At 37.1% G+C, this 20295-nt stretch overlaps 1 protein-coding gene across 8 annotated transcripts in view; it reads left to right on the top strand.

Moving 5' to 3' along the window:
* FERMT2 (fermitin family member 2) overlaps positions 1-20295 on the top strand; it is a 147698-nt gene that overhangs the window by 92514 nt on the left and 34889 nt on the right. For 5 of the 8 annotated variants that reach the window (XM_036750331.1, XM_036750329.1, XM_036750326.1 and 2 more), the window contains exons 5-9: positions 6723-6755; positions 7064-7289; positions 7387-7489; positions 13775-13882; positions 15312-15446. In XM_036750331.1, the coding sequence (XP_036606226.1) occupies positions 6723-6755; positions 7064-7289; positions 7387-7489; positions 13775-13882; positions 15312-15446 (605 nt within the window). The remainder of the gene's footprint in view (positions 1-6722; positions 6756-7063; positions 7290-7386; positions 7490-13774; positions 13883-15311; positions 15447-20295) is intronic. The other 3 variants (XM_036750333.1, XM_036750332.1, XM_036750330.1) reach the window with 1 other exon arrangement.

Below are 20295 nucleotides of genomic sequence, written 5' to 3'. Positions count from 1 at the left end.
ATCATAGTGACAGAGCTAGTGCTAGAGAATGTTAAAAATCACATAGTTCTTTTTTTTATGTGTTTGACTTTCTTTCTATTTTTATTTTATTTTTTTTAGCACATAAATTTACTCAAATACTTTTAAAAGGACAGTAACTAGGAACTATACCTCCCAGCACCAGAGGCACAGTCTCCCACAAATAAACCCAGAGTCCAGAATAAGGAGAAGATTGGGCATAAACTTGAAATACAATGATAGCATTGGATACTATGTATAGTAGGATATGTATACATATCCAAGGATATGTATAGGGAATATGCATGGCCAAGGCAACTAACAGCACTGGATATGCTAGACTTTGATGTCCTTTCTTCCGAAGGGTCCTCATGAAGATCTGGAGCATGGTGTCAGTAATACAGGAGTTTCTCTGCTATTCTACTGAGATGGTTCCTCATAGGGAATAGTCTCTACAGTGGACAGGTCGTTCAGCTGGCTGATTTTACTAAGGTGAAGTATCTAGACCGGCTAGGCCAATATGCTCTTGGGCTAGGTCGAACAGGTCACTTACCAGCTGTGTGCCTGGCTCCTCACCAAGCTTGGCTGCTGCTGGACTGGCCACAGGTTGGACAGGCTGCTTCACCACATGACAACAGAAAGACTAATTATATTTTGCTCCTTCCTAACCTGTCCCCCTTTATTGAATTTTCTCCCTTGACCCTGTCCCTTTTTGGAAGTGTTTGTTTTTGATTATTTCCTCCCCCTATCTGCTCTCCCTTCTATCATCCCCGCTTCTTTTATCTTCTTCCTCCTTCTTTCCTATGGGGTAAGATACCCAATTGAGTGTGTATGTTTTTCCCTCCTCAGGTCAAATCCAATGAGAGCAAGATTCACTCATTCTCCCTCATCTGCCCCCTCCTCCCTTCCTACAGAACTGCTTTTTCTTGCCACTTTTATGTGAGATAATTTACCCCATTCTATCTCTCCCTTTCTCTCTCTCTCAATATATTGCTCTCTCATCCCTTAATTTGATTGTTTTTAGATATCATCCATTCATATTCAACTCACCCTGTGCCCTCTGTCTACACACACACACACACACACACACACACACACACACACGTATATTCCCTTCAGCTACCCTAATACTGAGGTCTCATGAATCATGCACATCATCTTTCCATGTAGGAATGTAAACAAAACAGTTCAACTTTAGTAAGTCCCTTGTGATTTCTCTTTCTTGTTTACCTTTTCATGCTTCTCTTGATTCTTGTGTTTGAAAGTCAAATTTTCTATTCAGCTCTGGTCTTTTCATTGAGAAAGCTTGAAAGTCCTCTATTTTCTTGAAAGTCCGTATTTTGCTTTGGAGCATGATACTCAGTTTTGCTGGGTAGGTGTTTCTTGGTTTTAATCCTAGCTCCATTGACCTCCAGAATATTGTATTCCATGCCCTTTGATACCTTAATGTAGAAGCTGCTAGATCTTGTGTTATTCTGATTGTGTTTCCATAATACTCAAATTGTTTCTTTCTGGCTGCTTGCAGTATTTTCTCCTTGATCTGGGAGCACTGGAATTTGGCAACAATATTCCTAGGAGTTTTCTTTTTGGGATCTATTTGAGGAGGCGATCGATGGATTCTTTCAATTTCTATTTTGCCCTGTGGCTCTAGAATATCAGGGCAGTTCTCCTTGATAATTTCTTGAAAGAAGATATCTAGGCTCTTTTTTTGATCATGGCTTTCAGGTAGTCCAATAATTTTTAAATTATCTCTCCTGGATCTATTTTCCAGGTCAGTGGTTTTTCCAATGAGATATATCACTTTGTCTTCCATTTTGTCATTCCTTTGGTTTTGTTTTATAATATCTTGATTTCTCATAAAGTCACTAGCTTCCACTTGCTCCAATCTAATTTTTAAGGTAGTATTTTCCTCAGTGGTCTTTTGGACCTCCTTTTCCATTTGGCTAATTCTGCCTTTCAAGGCATTCTTCTCCTCATTGGCTTTTTGGAGCTCTTTTGCCATTTGAGTTAGTCTGTTTTTAGGCTGCTGTTTTCTTCAGTATATTTTGGGTCTCCTTTAGCAAGTCATTGACTTGTTTTTCATGGTTTTCTCACATCATTCTCATTTCTCTTCCCAATTTTTCCTCTACTTCTCTAACTTGTTTTTCCAAATCCTTTTTGAGCTCTTCATGGCCTGAGGGCAGTTCATGTTTTTCTTGGAGGCTTTTGATGTAAGCTCTTTGACTTTGTTGACTTCTTCTGGCTGTATGTTTTGATCTTCTTTGTCACCAAAGAAAGATTCCAAAGTCTGAGTCTGAATCTGAGTCCATTTCTGCTGCCTGGCCATGATCCCAGCCAACTACTTGACCCTTGAGTTTTCGTTGGTGTATGACTGCTTGTAGAGTAGAGAGTACTTTGTCCCAAACTTGAGGGGTTGTTCTGTTGTTTTCAGAGCTATTTCTACACATCAAGCTCTGCCACACCAGCGTTCCTCCTCCTCCCCCAAGAACCGCCAACCTGGACTGGACCCAGATCTTAAGCAGGCTCTGCACTCCTGCTCTGATCCTCCACTTAATTCCTCCCACCAGGTGGGCCTGGGGCCAGAAGCAGCTGCAGCTGTAGTTCTGTCCTCAAAGCTGCACCACCTCTGCTGCCTCTGAGTGGCTGAACTGTGAACTCCTTCCACTCGGTCCGCTGCAGCTTTTCCCACTAACCTTCTCTGTTGTCTTTGGTGTTTTTGGGTTGAGAAGTCTGGTAACTGCCACAGCTCACTGATTCAGGGCACTGGGGCCTGTTCCTCCCAGCTCCCGGTCTGGTTGGTCCGGGTGCAGCCCACGCTGGGCTCTGCTCCCCTCTGCTCCCAGCTCCATGTGATAGACCTTACACAGCAACCATCCAGGCTGTCCTGGGCTGGAGCCCTTCTCCCCTCTGCTATTCCATGGGTTCTGCAGCTCCCGAATTTGTTCAGAGCCATTTTTTATAGGTTTTTGGAGGGACCTGGTGGGGGAGCTCATGCAAGTCCCTGCTTTCCAGCTGCCATCTTGGCTCCACCCCGAAAATCACATAGTTCTTAATCTGTCTCCAAACTATTAATTTAAAGTACTCATAATGTTTAGTCTTTTGTTAAATTACTAATTCAGTATTTGAAGAACTCTTTTTCAGCTATATTGACATTCTTTCTGTGAAACAAAAAGACAAAGATGTTGGAGCCATATGGAAAGAGAGCTTTTTCACCTAAAAGGCAAACACTATACTAAATGAAGTTTGTATTATCATAAGCCAAAGGCATCAGTAGATCAAGAAACACTTATTAAGCTTCTGCCAGTTATTGTCCTAGTAGATGCTAGAGATACAGAGACCACTATGAAGATAATTACAGCTTACGTGCTAACATCTGTTGCAGTGGTGGAAGAAGTAGAGAAATTCTGTGAGGAACTCAGTAGTGTCCTACAAACCAAGTTCAGTGTATTTCTTGAAAATCAGTGATTTCAGTGTTAGTATGAAGATGGGCACAGGGAAGGATGGATAAATATACATATTGGAAAACGTAGTTTGATATCAAGATGTCAAAGTCTAGAAGCCTCATGTTTGTATATCATGAATACTTTCTTCAGAGTCAGGCACTGAATATAATAAGCATTGAATAATATCACACATAAGAAGAAACTTAACTATATCCTACAACAGAAACAGTTGCTTACTAAGGGGTGGGAGGAATGTCAGAATAAGCTATCTGTATACAGTCAGATCAGCTGATTAGATCAAAGACAAAATAAATACCAAATTAATCAATAAGCATTTGTTAATTGCCTACAATGTGCCAGGCACTGTGCTTGGTACTTGGGATACAAAGACAAATGCAAAGTTACTTCTGCCCTCAAGGAGCTTGCAGTCTGGTAAGGAGAGATAATGGAGGTGGGGGGACGGTAACTAATAACTGGGAGGAAAGCTTCATATAGAAGGTGTTTTTGAGCTGAACCTTGAAGGATACTGGAAATTTTAGGAAGCAGAGATAAGGAGGGAAGGGGTGTGCATTTCAGGGATTAGAGATATCAATTCAGGTTGTAAAGGGCTTTATATGTCAAATAAGGGTTTGTGTTTGATCTTAGGGATGATCCAAGGGTCAGTGGAGATTTTTCAGCAAGGAGATAATAGCTTAGATCTGCACTTGAGTAAAGTGTCTTTGGAGGATGGTTTGTAGACTAGAGACAGGAGTTCAATGAGGAGACCATTTGCAGTAGTCTAAGCAAGAGCTGTTGTAGTCTTAACACAGGGTGGATGGAAGAATACGTAAGTGGAGAGAAGGTAACATGTGAAAGATGTCATAGAGGTAGAATTTATTCATATTCAGTATTTTAGTATGAATTTTTGTATACTTATACATATATATACGCACACAGACGCATACATATGTATACTTATATACACGTACATATATGTGCGTGTGTGTGTGTGTCACTGACAATGTGCCAGGCACTGTGCTAAGTGTTTTACAATTATTATCTCACTTGATCCTCACAGCAACCCCAGGAGGTAGGTGCTATTATTATCCCCGTTTTACAGATGAGAACACTGAAGCAGACAGAAGTTAGGTGACTTGCCCAGAGTCACACAGGTAATAACTGTCTGAGCAGCATTTGAACTCAGGTCTTCCTGATTCTAGGCTCCAACCTCTTACCTACTACACCGAGATATGATAAGCAATTAGATATATTGGGTGAGTGAGAGTGAGGAGTTAAGAATAATGCTAAGGTTGTGAACATACATGATTGGAAGGATTGTAGTAGCCTTGACAGAAATGTTTGGAATTAGTATGGCTTTTGGGGGAAAATAGAATGGATTTTGTTTTGCACATGCTGAGTTTAAGAAGACTATGGAATATCCATTTCGAAATGACCACAACCCATCTGTGATAAGACTAGGGGAGAAAGAGTGGACCTGATGAGGTCAGCAAGGCACAGTATTGAAAAAGAACCAAGAACAGGGATGAACAAAGACAAAAGGTTGCCATGTTACAAAAACCAGAGAGGGTAGAATATCCAAAAGAAGGATGGTTAACAGTGCAGTTGCCACTGAGAAGTCAAGAAGGATGAGGACTGAGAAACAAGTCATCGTATTTGACAGTTAGATAAGGATCATTGGTAATTTCGGAGAGAAAAATTTTGATTAGTGTATGAATTCAGAAACCACAGGGTTGAGAAGAGAGTAAAGTGAAAGAAAGTGTAAAAAGTTTTTCCTAGGAGGTTGGCTGAGAAAGGGAAGAAAGATAGAGGACAATAGCTTTAAAATATGATAAGATTGGAGAGGGTTTTGTTTTAAAGATGAAGAGACTGGTCTTTTGATTAGCAGCAGAGAAGGGAGTAGATAGGGGGAGATTGAAGACAAATAAGAGAATATAAACCAAAAGAAAAGTTAAGATTGAGAAGGCACATTGTTAGCCTAAGAGTAAGTACAGATTTTGGGTGTTTTAGAAGGATAAACTGGGCCTAGAATTGAATAGTTGGAAGATAATTTGAGTGTGCCATTTAGAGCTGAAAAAAAAATTATCTAGAACATCTCACCACTACTTAATTTTATAGATGTAGCCACCAGCCTACAGTTCCTCCAGATCACACAGGGGACTCTAAGTCCAGTGCTCTCTTCTCTAGGATATATTGGGAAGATTTGAGTCTTGCTTTCAGTGACCCAAGTTACTTAATGTAGGAGAAGCCCTTCTTTCTAGCACCAGTATTATCCTAGTGATGTTCAGAGAAGCTTCACCTGCTTGTGAAGCATGTAAATGCAACTAAAGATTAATTAAAGTTGTAGGCGACTCAAAAGGCAAAAGAAATATGTATGGTTGATATACATTGCCTGCAGCATATTACCACCAATGACTTGCCTTCAACAAGTGTCATAATAGACATCAACAGACTGGATGACTGAAAAAGGAAATAGTAGTTAACTTGTAGTAGTTAGCCAGAAGGCAGCTCCCTATTATGTTTTTGGGGGGAGCGCGCACACACTGATAACATCACATATCCCTTAAATTATGCACTCAACACTTCTTCATTGTCATTATATTCCTCCATTTTTTTGGTAAGCCTTAAGATTATAGTTATGGGGCAGCTAGGTGGCACAGTGAGTAGAGCACCGGCCCTGGAGTCAGGAGGACCTGAGTTCAAGTCCAGCCTCAGACACTTGACACATTTACCAACTATGTGACCTTTGACAAGTCACTTAACCCCAAATTGCCCTGCCTTCCTCCCTGCAAAAAGAGAGAGAGAGAGAGAGAGAGAGTGTGTGTGTGTGTGTGTACCGCACATGCGCAGTCATTTGGGGACATTTGAGGATAACTACATTTTAACTTTAATCATATTTTTAACTACAAGTGTTTTACCTGCTTGAAAAATAAATCAAGAGATTATTTTTGCATCAACTTATTTTTCAAGCAATGTGAACTTCTTCGGTTAAGTAAGGTCATATGTTCACCTTGGATGATTAATGTTGGAAAACACATTTCTTTAAATAAACTGGATTGGGATACAACTTTGAATCTGATAAAAATCTTTTTTACTCAGATTGTATCTTGGTGATATTCCTTTCCTTTAGTCTTAACTGATAAATTTTAATTTTATTTGCCATTAGATAAAAGTTGTTAAAGATTTGTATAATTTTTTGTGACTATTCTTTCACTTTCTTTACCACTGATTGGTTCTGTCCTGTCCTGTCTTTGCTTCTGAATTCCTTTCTTTCCTTTCCTGTAGGCACTGATGTTCTTTACATCGGCCCTTTGAAAGGTGAGCCTTACCACAGTAAATCTCCCTGGTCTCTGTTTACTGTAGCTATCTTCTTGACTTCCATTCTGATTCTTTTAAAATTGAAGTTCTTTTCAGAATTCCCAATAAGTTTTTAGTTCTGTTTTTAAGGTTTCCAACCTTAAAACATGCTCATGAGTAAGTATCATTAAATTTCAAATATTTTTTAAGACTGGTAAAATAGTTTTACCTTGGGAAGAAATGTTAGTATTCTGTAAATATTTGTGAATAACCAGTGCTGAAAGTTAAAGTTCTATACCTCCAATTTATTATTCATTTTCTGTTATTAGGAAGCATATATTCAAGCCCAGGACTCTATAGTAAGACAATGACTCCAACTTATGATGCTCATGATGGAAGCCCTTTGTCACCAACTTCGGCTTGGTTTGGTGATAGTGCTTTATCAGAAGGCAATCCTGGTATACTTGCTGTCAGTCAGCCGATCACATCACCAGAAATTTTGGCAAAAATGTTTAAACCACAAGCTCTTCTTGATAAGGCAAAAATAAATCAAGGGTAAGTTTAAAACTATAAGTGATAAAATTTTCCTTGCATAGGAATTAAAATGTTTTAATAATTCTGACTTTTCACGGTCTTTGTTGTTTACTTACAGATGGCTGGATTCATCAAGATCACTCATGGAACAAGATGTGAAGGAAAATGAAGCCTTACTGCTCCGATTCAAATATTACAGCTTTTTTGACTTGAATCCAAAGGTACTAAGAATTTTTTTGAAGGAGAAGGGCCATTTTATGTGTTTGCTGTAGGTTTAAAAAAAAACAGATTTTACAAATCAAGTCTTGAACTGTATATGCTTTTAATGTTTAAAAAACCCCACAAATATTAATTATTAATACAAAACTAAATATTTTCTAAAAATTGGTATAGTTTATTTTTATTTCATCTCCATTTCCTAATTCATATTTACCCACTCTTATCCTTTCTAGAGAGCCATCCATTATGACAAAAAATAAAAAAGGAAAAAAATTTGAGCAGACTAACCAAGTCTAATAATACCTGCTATGCCCCACCTCTGCAAAGAAGGGAGGAAGATTCATTCTTATTTTTTCCCCCTTGGAACCAAGCTTGGCCATGGTTTAACAATACTCAGGGTTTTTAAATTAAATTTTTATTGGGGAGGGGTGGTCCTGTTTTTTATTTTATTTTTATTTGCAGTTACAGATTTTCTCCTTTCTTTCACCCCTTCCCCTATCCATTAAGAAGGCAAGAAATACAATACCTATTATGCAAATGCAAATTCTGCATTAGTCATGTTCTGAAAAATAAAAGCCAGAAAAATAAAGGAAAAAAATATGCTCCATTCAGCTCTGAGTCCATTAATTCTCTGGAGATGAATAGCATTTTACATCAAGTGTCCTTTGGAATTGTGGTTAACTATTGTATCTATTAGAGTTACTAAGTCTTTCATTATTGATTATCTTTACAATACTGCAGTATAGATTATCTCCTGGTTCTGCTCACTTCACTTTGCATCAGTTCATATAAGTTGTCTCAGAATTTTCTGAGAATTTTCATTATTTTTTATATCATGACAGTATTCCATCACATTACTGTACCATAACTTGTTCAGCCACTCCTCAGTTGATATCATCCTAGTCATCCTCTCAGTTTTCAATTCTTTGCCACCACATAAAGAGCTGCTATAAATATTATCGTACATTTGAGTTCTTTTCCTTTTCTTTTGATGTCCTTGGAGTATAACTAATGGCAGTATTGCTGGGCACAGTTTTATAGTCCTTTGGGCATAGTTCCAAATTGTTTTCCAGAATGGTTGGACCAGTTTTCAGCTCCACCAGCAGTTCATGAGTGTACTTATTTATCCTCATCCCCTCCAGTATTTGTCATTTCTGATAGATGTGAAGTGGTACCTTAGAGGTGTTTTAATTTGCTTTTCTCTAGTTATTAGTGATTTAGAACATTTTTGCCTATGACTATTGATAAATTTAATTTCTTTCTCTGGAAACTGCCTCTGCATATCCTTTGACCTTTTGTCAATTGGTGAATGATCTTTTTAATAAATTTTTTTCCATTCCCTATATATTTGAGAAATGAGACTTTTACCAGAGAAACTTGCTGCAAAAAATTGTTTTTTCTGTTTCCTGCTTTTCTTCTTATTTTAGCTACATTGGTTTTATTTGTGAAAAAGACTTTTTAATTTTATGTAATAAAAATTATCCTTTTTTTTTCAATTAGCAAAAATTATCTTCCTTCCCCTTCTGGTAGTTGAGAAGGAAGAACAAAACCTTTAATTATGTCAAAAAAAATATGTTACCCCCTTTTAATTTTACCCTCTTTAATCCTTCACCTATCAAGAGGTAGGCCATATGCTTAATCCCTAGTCCTCAGGAATTGTGGCTGAGCAGAGTTTCTAAGTCTTTCAAAGTTATCTGTCTTTATACTATTTTACCCTGTATACTGCTATATATAGTGTTCTCCTGGTTCTGCTCATTTAACTCTACATCAATTCATACATATCTTAACAATTTCTTGTTATGTTTCTTGTTTACTATTTCTTGTAATATATCTTCTGGAGTTACTGTCTTCTCTTTGGTGCAGTCTAGTTTTTAGGGAATTTATTGCTTGGGCATGTTTTTTGTTTGGTTGGGTTTTTTTGTCTATTAATTTCCTTTCAGTTTGTCCATAATTTACGTTTCTTTTCCATTTTTCTCTAGTACTCTCACTTATTTTATAAAAACATTGTTACCTCTTTTTGAAAAAAAAAAGATCTTGGCTCATCTCTTCTAGGAATTTTAGTTGAATTTGTGTCCAGATGCTGTCTTTTTTTTTTTTTGAGTATTTATAGCTACATTTATTTATTTATTTATTTTTGGTGCTTTAAGATTTTATTTTTTATTTTTTTTTTTAATTTTTAGTTTACAACACATGATTCTACATAATTTTGAGTTCCAGATTTTCTTCCCTCCCTCCCACCACCCTCCCCAAGACGGCATGGAATCTCATATAACTACCATGTATAACTTCGCATTGAATTAATTTATACACTAGTCAAATTGTGGAGAACAATTATGACCAATGTAATGAATCATGAGAAAGAAGAAACAGAACCCAAAAAAAACCCCCAAAAACAAAAACAAAAGAGAAGAAAAAAGGCGAGCACGTAGTGTGCCTCAATCTGCATTCAAACTTCACAGTTCTTTCTCTGGGTGTAGATAGCATTCTCCATCGTGAGTCCCTTGGAGTTGTCTTTGCATCTTGTGTTGCTGAGAAGAGCGAAGTCTGTCAGGGTTGGTCCTCACGGAGTCCATATATCTGTGGTTGTGTATAATGTTCTCCTGGCTCTGCTCCGCTCACTCAGCATTATGTCATGTAGGTTTTTCCAGGTTGTTACGAAGTGTGTATCATCCCCATTTCTTATGGCACAATAGTATTCCATTACCTTCATATACCACAGCTTGTTCAGCCATTCCCCAATTGATGGGCATCCCTTTGATTTCCAATTCTTGACTATCACAAAAAGAGCCGCTATAAATATCTTTGTACATATGGGTCCCTTTCCCTCTTGTGTGATTTCTTTGGGATACAACACTAGAAGTGGTATTGCTGGGTCAAAGGGTATGAACATAGTTCCTATGGCTCTTTGGGCGTAGTTCCAAATTACTCTCCAAAATGGCTGGATCATCTCACAACTCCACCAGCAACGTAACAATGTTCCAATTTTCCTACATCCTCTCCAGCATTTATCATCCTCTTGCTTTGTTATTTTAGCCAATCTTACAGGAGAGATGTGGTATCTAAGAGTTGTTTTGATTTGCATTTCTCTAATCAGTAGTGATCCAGAGCATTTTTTCATATGCCTATAGATAGCTTTAATTTCTTCCTCTGAAAACTGCCTGTTCATATCCTTTGACCATTTCTCAATTGGGGAATGGCTTGTATTCCTATATATTTGGCTCAGTTCCCTGTATATTTTAGAAATGAGGCCTTTATCAGAGATACTAGTTGCAAAGATTTTCTCCCAATTTTCTGCTTCCCTCCTAATTTTTGTTGCATTGGCTTTTTTTGTACAAAAACATTTCAATTTAACATAATCAAAATTATCCATTTTGCATTTTGTAATGCTCTCTAACTCTTGTTGGGTCATGAATCCTTTTCTTTTCCATAAATCTGATAAGTAAACTATTCCTTGCTCTCCCAAATTACTTATAGTATCAGCCTTTACTCCTAAATCATGAACCCATTTTGACTTTATTCTGGTATATGGTGTAAGATATTGGTCTATGCCTAGTTTCTGCCCTACCATTTTCCAAATTTCCCAGCAGTTTTTGTGAAATAGTGAATTCTTAGCCCAGAAGCTGGCCTCTTTGGGTTTATCAAAGAGTAGATTGCTATAGTCGTTGACTTCTCCATCTTGTGTATCTATCCTATTCCACTGATCCACAACTCTGTTTCTTAGCCAGTACCAGGTAGTTTTGATGACTGCTGCTGTGTAGTACAGTTTAATATCTGGTATGGCTAGGCCACCTTCTCTAGCATTTCTTTTCATTAATACCCTAGATATTCTAGACCTCTTGTTTTTCCAGATGAATTTTGTTATTATTTTGTCCAGCTCAGTAAAATAATTTTTTGGTAGTTTACTGCATATTGTTTACTGGCTTTGGCTTTCACTTTGCATCAGTTTATATAAGTTTTCCCATGTTTTTTCTGAATTCTTCATATTCATTATTTATTATGGCATAATAATATTCCTTTATATTCACATACCACAATTTGTTTAGCCATTTCCCAGTTGATGGACATCTATTTTGTTTCCAGTTCTTTGCTACTTGAAAGTATGTCTATAAAAATGTTGGTTTGTTTGGGACCTTTCTTTTATCATTGACTACCATGGACATAGCAGTGGGACTTCTGGATCACATTATATGGCCACTTTATTCACTTCCTTAGTATAATCCCAAGTTGCTTTCCAGAATGGTTGGACCAATTAACAGCTCTATCAACAGTGGTCTTAATTTACCACAGCTCTTCCAAGTCTTTTGTCATTTTTTCGAATTGCTGCTGGATGTGAACTGAAACCTCAGAATAGTTTTGATTTACATTTTATTATTATTAGTGAATTGAAGCAGTCTTCAATATGATTAAGGAACTGTTCATATTCTTTGACTATTTACTGCGGAATGATTTAACCGTTTTTTTTAAGTAAAGGTTTTTGTTTTTAGTTTATATGAAAATGAGTTATTCTTTCTTTGAAAATAACTGTATTTAGAGTGGTTCTGTTACAATTTTTATAGAGAATATAGAATTTTAAAGTTAGTATTACATGCTTTTGTATTTAGCTTAAAAAAATTCTCAAATTTTTATATTGATTTAATTTCAAATTCCTACCAACTACTACAGAATGCTTTTTATGAAGATATTTTTCTATAGTCATTGAAAAACCACTTAAGATACTGAAGTTGTATTACAAATGCAAAAAATCTATTATCTCCTCTCAGCTAGAGAAAACATGATTTGAGGAAGCTGTCCCTTCTATCAAATGCCAACATTTTGTTTCTGCAACAACATGTGAATTAGAGCCAGATATCAGAATCTTGCTTACTTAACACACATTACACAGCACCAGATCTTCATATTATACCTCCCAGTCATTTTGGAAGGCTCCTTCTTCCTCCTGTTACCCCTAACCTTACTTATTTGAGACAACTTAGACTCATTTTTGTCAGGGTTTTTTTTTGTTTGTTTTTTTTTTTTTTACTAAAATAGACTAGACCTGTAATTTTATTGGTTTAATTCAAACTATTGTGAAAATCAATGCTGAAAACTAAGTATGTCAAATAAATAAATTTAAATTAAAAAAAAAAAAGAAATTCTTGGGGCAGTTCGGTGGTGAAGTGAATAGAGCACCAGCCCTGGAGTTAGGAGGACCTGAGTTCAAATCAGGCCTCAGACACTTGACACTTACTTGCTGTGTGACCGTGGGCAAGTCACTTAACCCCAATTGCCTTGCCTTCTCCACCACCCCCACCTCCCAAAAAAAAAGAAAAAGAAATTCTTGGTGAATAAATTCTTCCCAATGAAGATCTGCAATACTGTCTTAGAGATTTGCCTAGGGCATTTAGAAGTTAAGAGACTTATTGGCCAGTATATGTTTCAGAAGCAGGGCTTGAACCCAAGATCTTTCCTATTCCAAAGCCAACTCTTTATCCACTGTGAGTCTCTTTCACTAAAATGGCCATATGTAAATATGATGCCAGAACTGCAATTCAGATAATACCTAAATTATATATATACTTGCAAAAATAAGATAAAATATATAATTTGTGATTTTGTCAATGTTGGTAATAATTTTGATTAATGAGACATGTTAGCTTTATATCTTATATATTCTTAAAATTAAAAATGACTGGCAAAAACAATTTTGCTGAATTTGGGGGGCACATAAGAATTGTATAAAATTAAAAGCAAGGTCATTTTTGACAGAATTAAATTTCTATACACACATACATAGATATGCATACAGAAATGTCCAAAAAAATATGTGCCTATATTCATATTCTAAAATGAAATTGCTTTTAAAATTATTAAAATTATTTTTCTTTTAGTAACATGATTAAGTCAATGTACTTATAGTCTGTATTCTGATTAGTTCCAATGTTTGCTGTTTTCAAGGGACTGTCACATTTTATGTCTCTATAACAACTTTACAAAAAATCATTAATCACTGATTCATGGTTTCATTCTAATGTGGTCAGCTACTGTTCTTTGTTTCCAGAAGTCTTAAGTGTTGCTGTTGACAGTTTTTTTAATATTTGACAAATTTTGTTTCAGTACATCCAATCTTTACAAATACCCATATCTAACAAAGTACATTCTCCCCAAAGGAGTTAGTTTATCAGTCAACAAAAAGAAGGAACATATCTTTGAGCTTTTTAATGGTTTTTAAAAATTAGTTAATTTCTGAGTTATGAAGTCCTGTCATGCTTTTTTGGTTTAATATACTAACATACTTTCATTTATTGCAGTATGATGCAATCAGGATCAACCAGCTTTATGAACAGTCCAAATGGGCTATTCTCCTAGAAGAAATCGAATGCACAGAAGAAGAAATGATGATGTTTGCAGCCTTACAGGTAGGTAAGGAGAGAAATGACTAATAAACACTTTTTGTTTTGATTTGTTTTTTAAACTGTAAGAGTGTTCCTAAATACAGTGTTCCTGACCTTTCACTATGAGAATTATAAGTAGAAACAAGAAACTGTAAAAAAAAAAAAATGTGTAGGACTTTTAAAAAATCATTAAACTCGGCTTACTTTTTTATTCCTTTATTTTCTGATATAATTCCCATAAACAGGATGGGATAATGGTACATAAAATGTAGCATGAAATTTGACACATAATACATTTTAAACATTTCGTTAGGTATTAATAAATCTGAATGTAAAGTTCCAAGTAAGTTATATTTCTGAATAGAAAATTTTGCATTATAGTGAGCAAATTGACATTGATTTTGTGGTTTTACTTAGTATATTTGGAGAGGTTATTTAGATTATATGTAAGATATAGTGATTTGTATGTGGAACTTCCCCCAGTTTCTAAATTGTTTTCACACTATTGCTTAATCAGTCGTTAACTTTTATTATAAAATACTTAGCTAAGTGAATTCAAAAGTAGATCCAAGTTATATATGGGATTATGGCCATTCTTTGCATCTAGCTGATTATATCCTAGGGGAAAATCTCACTTAATAGCAATGTTTTCTACATTGAATTAAAGGTTTTGCCTTTCTGAAAGATGGAGAAATTACTGTCAATTCTAAGTGTTCAACATGGTGACCCTTTGTAGAGTAATCAAGCTACTTTCGTTCTATTTTCTCTTCCTGGAATTATTTGTATGAACTGAAACTTCTGTTCTAAGATAGAGCCTAGGTGATGCAGTAGATAAGAGTCCTTGACCTAAAGTCAGGAAGACCTGAATTCAAATTTAACCTCAGATTGTGGGAGCTGCCACCTCTGTCTGCCTCCTCATCTATGAGTTGAGAGTGAAATAGTACTTGTGAGGATAAAATGAGATAATATTTACAAAATATTTTTCATATCTTAAAGTACTGTATAACTATCTTATGCTATTCATCTATTTTCTCTTCCCCTTACACATTTGTAAAATGCTTTGCAGATCTTAAAGCACTATATAAATGCTAGCTATTATAAGTTGCTTGTCTATTCCCTACCCCTACCCCCCATGCCCCTCACAAATACTGCCAGTATTCCTTCAGGTGTACTTATATGATGTGTTTAAGGGCATTTATCCTATAGCTTCCTTTTCTACCCCAAAATTCCTGAATTGATATTAAGTTCTATTGATTTAGGAACAATTTGTTAGCATGACCTCTATATTCAGGAAGATAAAGGGAAAAGAGAAACAATTTGCAAAGAAAGTTTGAAATTGAATCATAAAACATTTATATATTTTGGAAACAAAAACATGATAATATAGAATGGACTTATTTTGATTTTCTTTTTAAGTGTTAAGGAGGTTATAATGTATGATTTCTCTTTCTAGTATCATATCAATAAGCTGTCAATCATGTCATCAGAGAATCATTTGAACAACAGCGAAAAAGAAGTTGATGAGGTAGATGCTGCCTTGTCTGACTTGGAGATTACTTTGGAAGGGGGTAAAACATCAACTATTCTGGTAGGTGTGAATTTCGCCTAGTTAAACAATGTAAAATTGATTATGACTACACACAGCACTGTGCCTTCTTTCTATAGAACTTTGTTGTATTTTATAAGACTGCATGTTTGTGATACAGTGTTATATAAGAGAAAGAGCACTAGCATTTGAGTAAGGAGAGACTGGGACCGAATCCTGCCTCTGAAACTTTTTTTTCCTTTTAGCTTCTTTTTTTCCAGTTTATTTTTCTCTGTCTCTCAACTTCCAGCCATGTCGATTTTAAAAAGGAAAAAAAAAACACAGTCCAAATATGCATTATCAGGTAAAACAAAACCCTTGGCTGTGTCCAAAAGTGTATGCCCCATTCTGCATCTTGAGACCATCATCCTTCTCTTAGGAGTAGTTAGCATGCTTCATCATTTGAGGTTTGATCCTCCAGAATCATGGTTGGTCACTGCACTGATCAGCGTTATTACTAGATATGTGGCCAAGGACTTCCCTTGACTTTTCTGAGCCTCATAAACTGGAGATTATAACACAGCCTCACAGGGTGCAGTGAGATCAAATGAAAAAAATAACATAAAGCACTTTGCAAACTTATAGTGCTAAATTCTCAACTTATTTCAGTGCAGTTCAGACAGAAGTAATAATGAGAAAAATTGCTATCTTGCTATTTTATGTTTAGTGTTTTTTCACTATGCAGCAGGTGGGAAAAAAATGGCTGCTGTTTGTAACTCAATAAAAGTATGTCAGCCCTTAATGCCAGTAGCAGACAGAATAATTGGAATAATGTGTACTTTTTCTTGTCAATATGAAAACTTTAAACTGCATGTAGATTAAAGATTGTTTTAGGTATGGCCACATCTATTAATTTTAAAATTCTTATGGTTCTAAAGCCTTTCCAAATCTTGCCATTCTTTTATGTTAGATGTTCTTTGGACTATTGAGCAGGTGGGAAAAAGTGATTGCTTTTTGAAATGATTTGCTTTTGAATAAAAAGTATTGGAATGTAAACATCAGTAAATAGGGTTACAAAAAGTCTCTGGTGCAATTCTATTAATTGACAGGACAATAAGGATGATATACAATTCATTGTGTTTCCATGTGATTTTGATTACTTCTGCTTGGTCTCCATATTTTGAAAGCTTTTTACTCCACACCGGTTGGAAATTGAGTATTTGGTCTGGTGACATCTATTGAAAACATAAGGCTTTTGTATTATATCTGGGCAGTTGTGAGCAACTGTAATGGCAAGTAAAGTGGTACTTTTTGTTGTCTTTTGTTTTGGAGTAGTTCTCAGCACTCATGTGCCTTTGAGTCTTGCCTTTGTTTCAAGCAAGAGTCTTTGATTGAATCAGAAGTGTTTGATTATCTGCTTAAGTCATGGGAAGGATTAGGTCACATGGGTTTGAGTCGAATGGTGGTGATACCCTCTGACCCTGAAGAAGAAGTGTACGTGTACTCTGAGGTTAGCATTTTGCTTGGGTCTTACTCACTGGAAGAGTACCATGTGATTTAACCAGATGACACTCTGGGTAGCTGTTAAGGAGCCCCCTGGCTTTGAAAAACCCAGGTGTTGATGCTTCTCTCTCTGGTAACTGTGTATATAATGTCTTGGTCAGATGGCTAGAAACCTGTCTGTTGATTTCTGTTATTTTGCTGTTTATGTAATTTCTGCTTGTAATTTCTGCTTGTGTTTTCTCTGAAGTTCAGGGTGCTAACTTTTTCCTCTGAACTAAGTGAATGATATATATATGTATATAATTAAAGTAAGATTGTTAACCCTTTAAAGTTGCTTTCCTTAGAAAAGCAGATCAAAGAACTTGTGCTAGCAGCCCTCCTGTGTGCTGGTGTTGTTGATCTTGCGCAGCCACAGTAGTGGCAAGTAGCATTGTTGTTACAGCGACAGTTCAGTCTGTGATAATACTCTGGTTCCAGTCCGGTTTATTGGTTGAGTTGTCAGGGATATTTTGACTTGTGTAGTCAGTGAGTGAGTCAACATGTATTTATTTAGTGTATATTCTATAGCTGGCTCTGTGCTCATTGCTGGGAATACAAAGGAAGGCCAAAAGAGTCCTGGCCTCAAGAAATGTACGTTCTAACGTAGAGATAACAAGTCAGTAAATAGGTATATACAACATACATATAAAATAAATAGAAGGTAATTTTAGCTCAAATGAAGTGGTTCAGATGAGAGGTAGAGCATTCTTACTCACTTCCTGTGAGCATATGATCATACCTTTGACCTTACCATCACCCATAATGTGCCATCTCCACATTCAAGAATTCTGAAATCCCCTTATCTGACCGTAATCTTTTTACTTTTTTAGTTTTTACTTCTCCGTCTACCTCTTCTTACAAAACCCTGCTCTTCACTTGCACTGTGACTTCCAATCCCTTGTCCTTTCAATTCTCTCCCAAGCCATCTCCTCTACACTAGCCATTATCTCCTCTTTTTCCCATCTTCACTTCATGGTGAACCAATTCAACTTTACACCATCCTTTTCTCTTGAGTCTCCAACCCCCATGCCCAGCCAAGCTTTAGCCGTATGTCACTCCCACCATTCACTGCCTTTGCTCCTGCACATGTGCTGCTGAATGACAATAGAAAAAAAAATCACACATATGTTCTAACTGGGTCCACCACAGGTTTTTGTTGTACATCCTCAACTAGGTCCTCACTCTTCTTAGGTAATCCTGCTATCCCTCCTTTTATCAACTCACCATCTCACTTTCCATTAGCACCTCTTCCAACATTTTCATCCCTCCTCAAATCTGTCATGGATTCCCTTTCCCTACTCTTTCAGCTGAGCGCCTTATTTCATATTTTACTGAAAAAATTGAAGCCATTCTTCTTGATTGATCACTTCTTGCTACTTTTCTCTCTAGGTCAGGCCACATGTGGCCTTCTAGGTCTTTAGGTGCGGCCTTTTGACTGAGTCCCAAGTTTTACAAAACAAATCCATTTATTAAAGGGATTATTTCTATGAAGTTTGGATTCGGTCAAAGGGCTGCCCTTGAGGACCTCTGCTCTAGGTTTTTAGGACACTATTCTCTCCTTTTTTTCCTCCTATTTTTCTGACTATTCTTTTTCTGTCTCCTTTGCCATATCCTCTTCCAGATTACACCCTTAGGGTTCTGTTCTGGGCCCACTTCTCTTCTCCCTCTACACTTTGGTGAGCTCATCAGCTCACATAGGTTTAATTACCATCTTTATGCTAATGATTCTCAAATCTACCCATTGTGCCCCAGACTCTGCTGACCTCTAATCTTGCATCTGTAATTGCCTTTCAGCATTTCGAATTGGATGTCCAGTAGACAGCTTAAACTTAACATGTCCAGAATGGAGCTAATGATCTTTCTCCCTAAACCCTCCTCCACTCCTACCTTCCTTCTTACTGTAGAAAGCAGCACCATCCTCCAGATTTCTCAGGCTCACAATCTAGGAGTCATCCTGGGCTTCTCTCTCTCTCTCTGTCTCTTACCCCAACCATGTACAATCTGTTGCCAAGGCATCAATGGCAAATTTGCAACATCTTTCAAATACTTCCGCCCCACCCCCACATTTGACACTGTCACTCTTCTGGTTCAGACCTTTATAACCTCATGACTATTGTTGATTGGGTGTTGTCCTTCATTCTTGAAGAGGACCAAAATGACATCACTATGCTTGAGTCTAGATTCGGTGTATCCACCTGTGGCTGATCAGGCCAATACAAGCTTGGAATGCTCTACCACAGGTCAGGCACAAATAGTTTGTGTGAACATTTGGGATAGATTCTCTAAATTTGTGCATCCTGCGTTTCCTTTGAGTTGTTTCAGTTCTCTTTTGCTCATAGAGCACAGCACCTTCTCTGATGTGGGCACACCATGCTGAGCGGTCCTATGCCAAAAGAGTGTCCTTGTATCGTTTCCTCTGACCACCATGTGAACGCTTGCCCTGTGTGAATTCTCCATAAAATAGGCTTTTTGACAAGCATACGTTTTGCATTCGAACACGCTTGCCAGCCCATCAGAATTGCGCTCTATGAAGCAGAGTTTGAATGCTTGGCAGTTTAGTTCAATTAAGGATCTCAGTGTCTGGTACCTGCTCCTGCCAGGTGATCTTCAGAATCTTCCTAAGACAATTCAAATGGAAGGGATTCAGTTTCCTGGCATGGCACTGATAGACTGTCCAGGTTTCACAGGCATACAGCAATGAGGTCGGCACCACAGCTCTGTAAACCTTCAGTGTGGTATTCAATCTAATACCTCTTCTCTCCCATACTTTCCTTTGGAGCCTCCCAAACATTGAGTTAGCTCTGGCAATGCATGTGTCAACCTCATTATCAGTGTGTACATCCCTAGAAGGTGTACTACTAAGGTAAGTGAACTTATGCACAGCCTTCAGAACTTCTTCATTTGCTGTAACTGATGGTTCCACATCTGGATGGTGTGGTGGTGGCTGATGAAGCTGCTGTGTTTTCTTGGTGTTAATTGTTAGGCCAAAATTAGCACAAGCAGCGGAGAAGTGATCCATACTTTGTTGCATCTCAGCTTTAGAGGCTGCATTGAGTGCACAATCATCTGCAAAAGAAAATCATGCACCAACTCTCCCTCCACTTTGGTCTTGGCTTGTGGCCTTTTCAGGTTGAAGAATTTACCATCAGAGCAGTAGCTGACCTTGATGCCGTGTTCATCCTCATTAAAAGCATTTGGCAACATGGCTAAAAACATTGTGCTAAAAAGCATGGGAGCAAGCAAACAACCTTGTTTCACTCCATTGGTGACTGGGAAGGCATGAAAGCATTGTCCATTACCTAGAACCCGGGTGGCGACCTGTCATGAAATTGACGTACAGTGCTGATGAGCTTCTCCAGGCAACCAGATT

This window comes from Trichosurus vulpecula, chromosome 3 (genome assembly GCF_011100635.1).
Source record: "Trichosurus vulpecula isolate mTriVul1 chromosome 3, mTriVul1.pri, whole genome shotgun sequence".
NCBI lineage: Eukaryota > Metazoa > Chordata > Mammalia > Diprotodontia > Phalangeridae > Trichosurus > Trichosurus vulpecula.
Note: the sequence above shows the minus strand (reverse complement) of the source record. Positions and strands in the feature narration are given on the sequence as shown.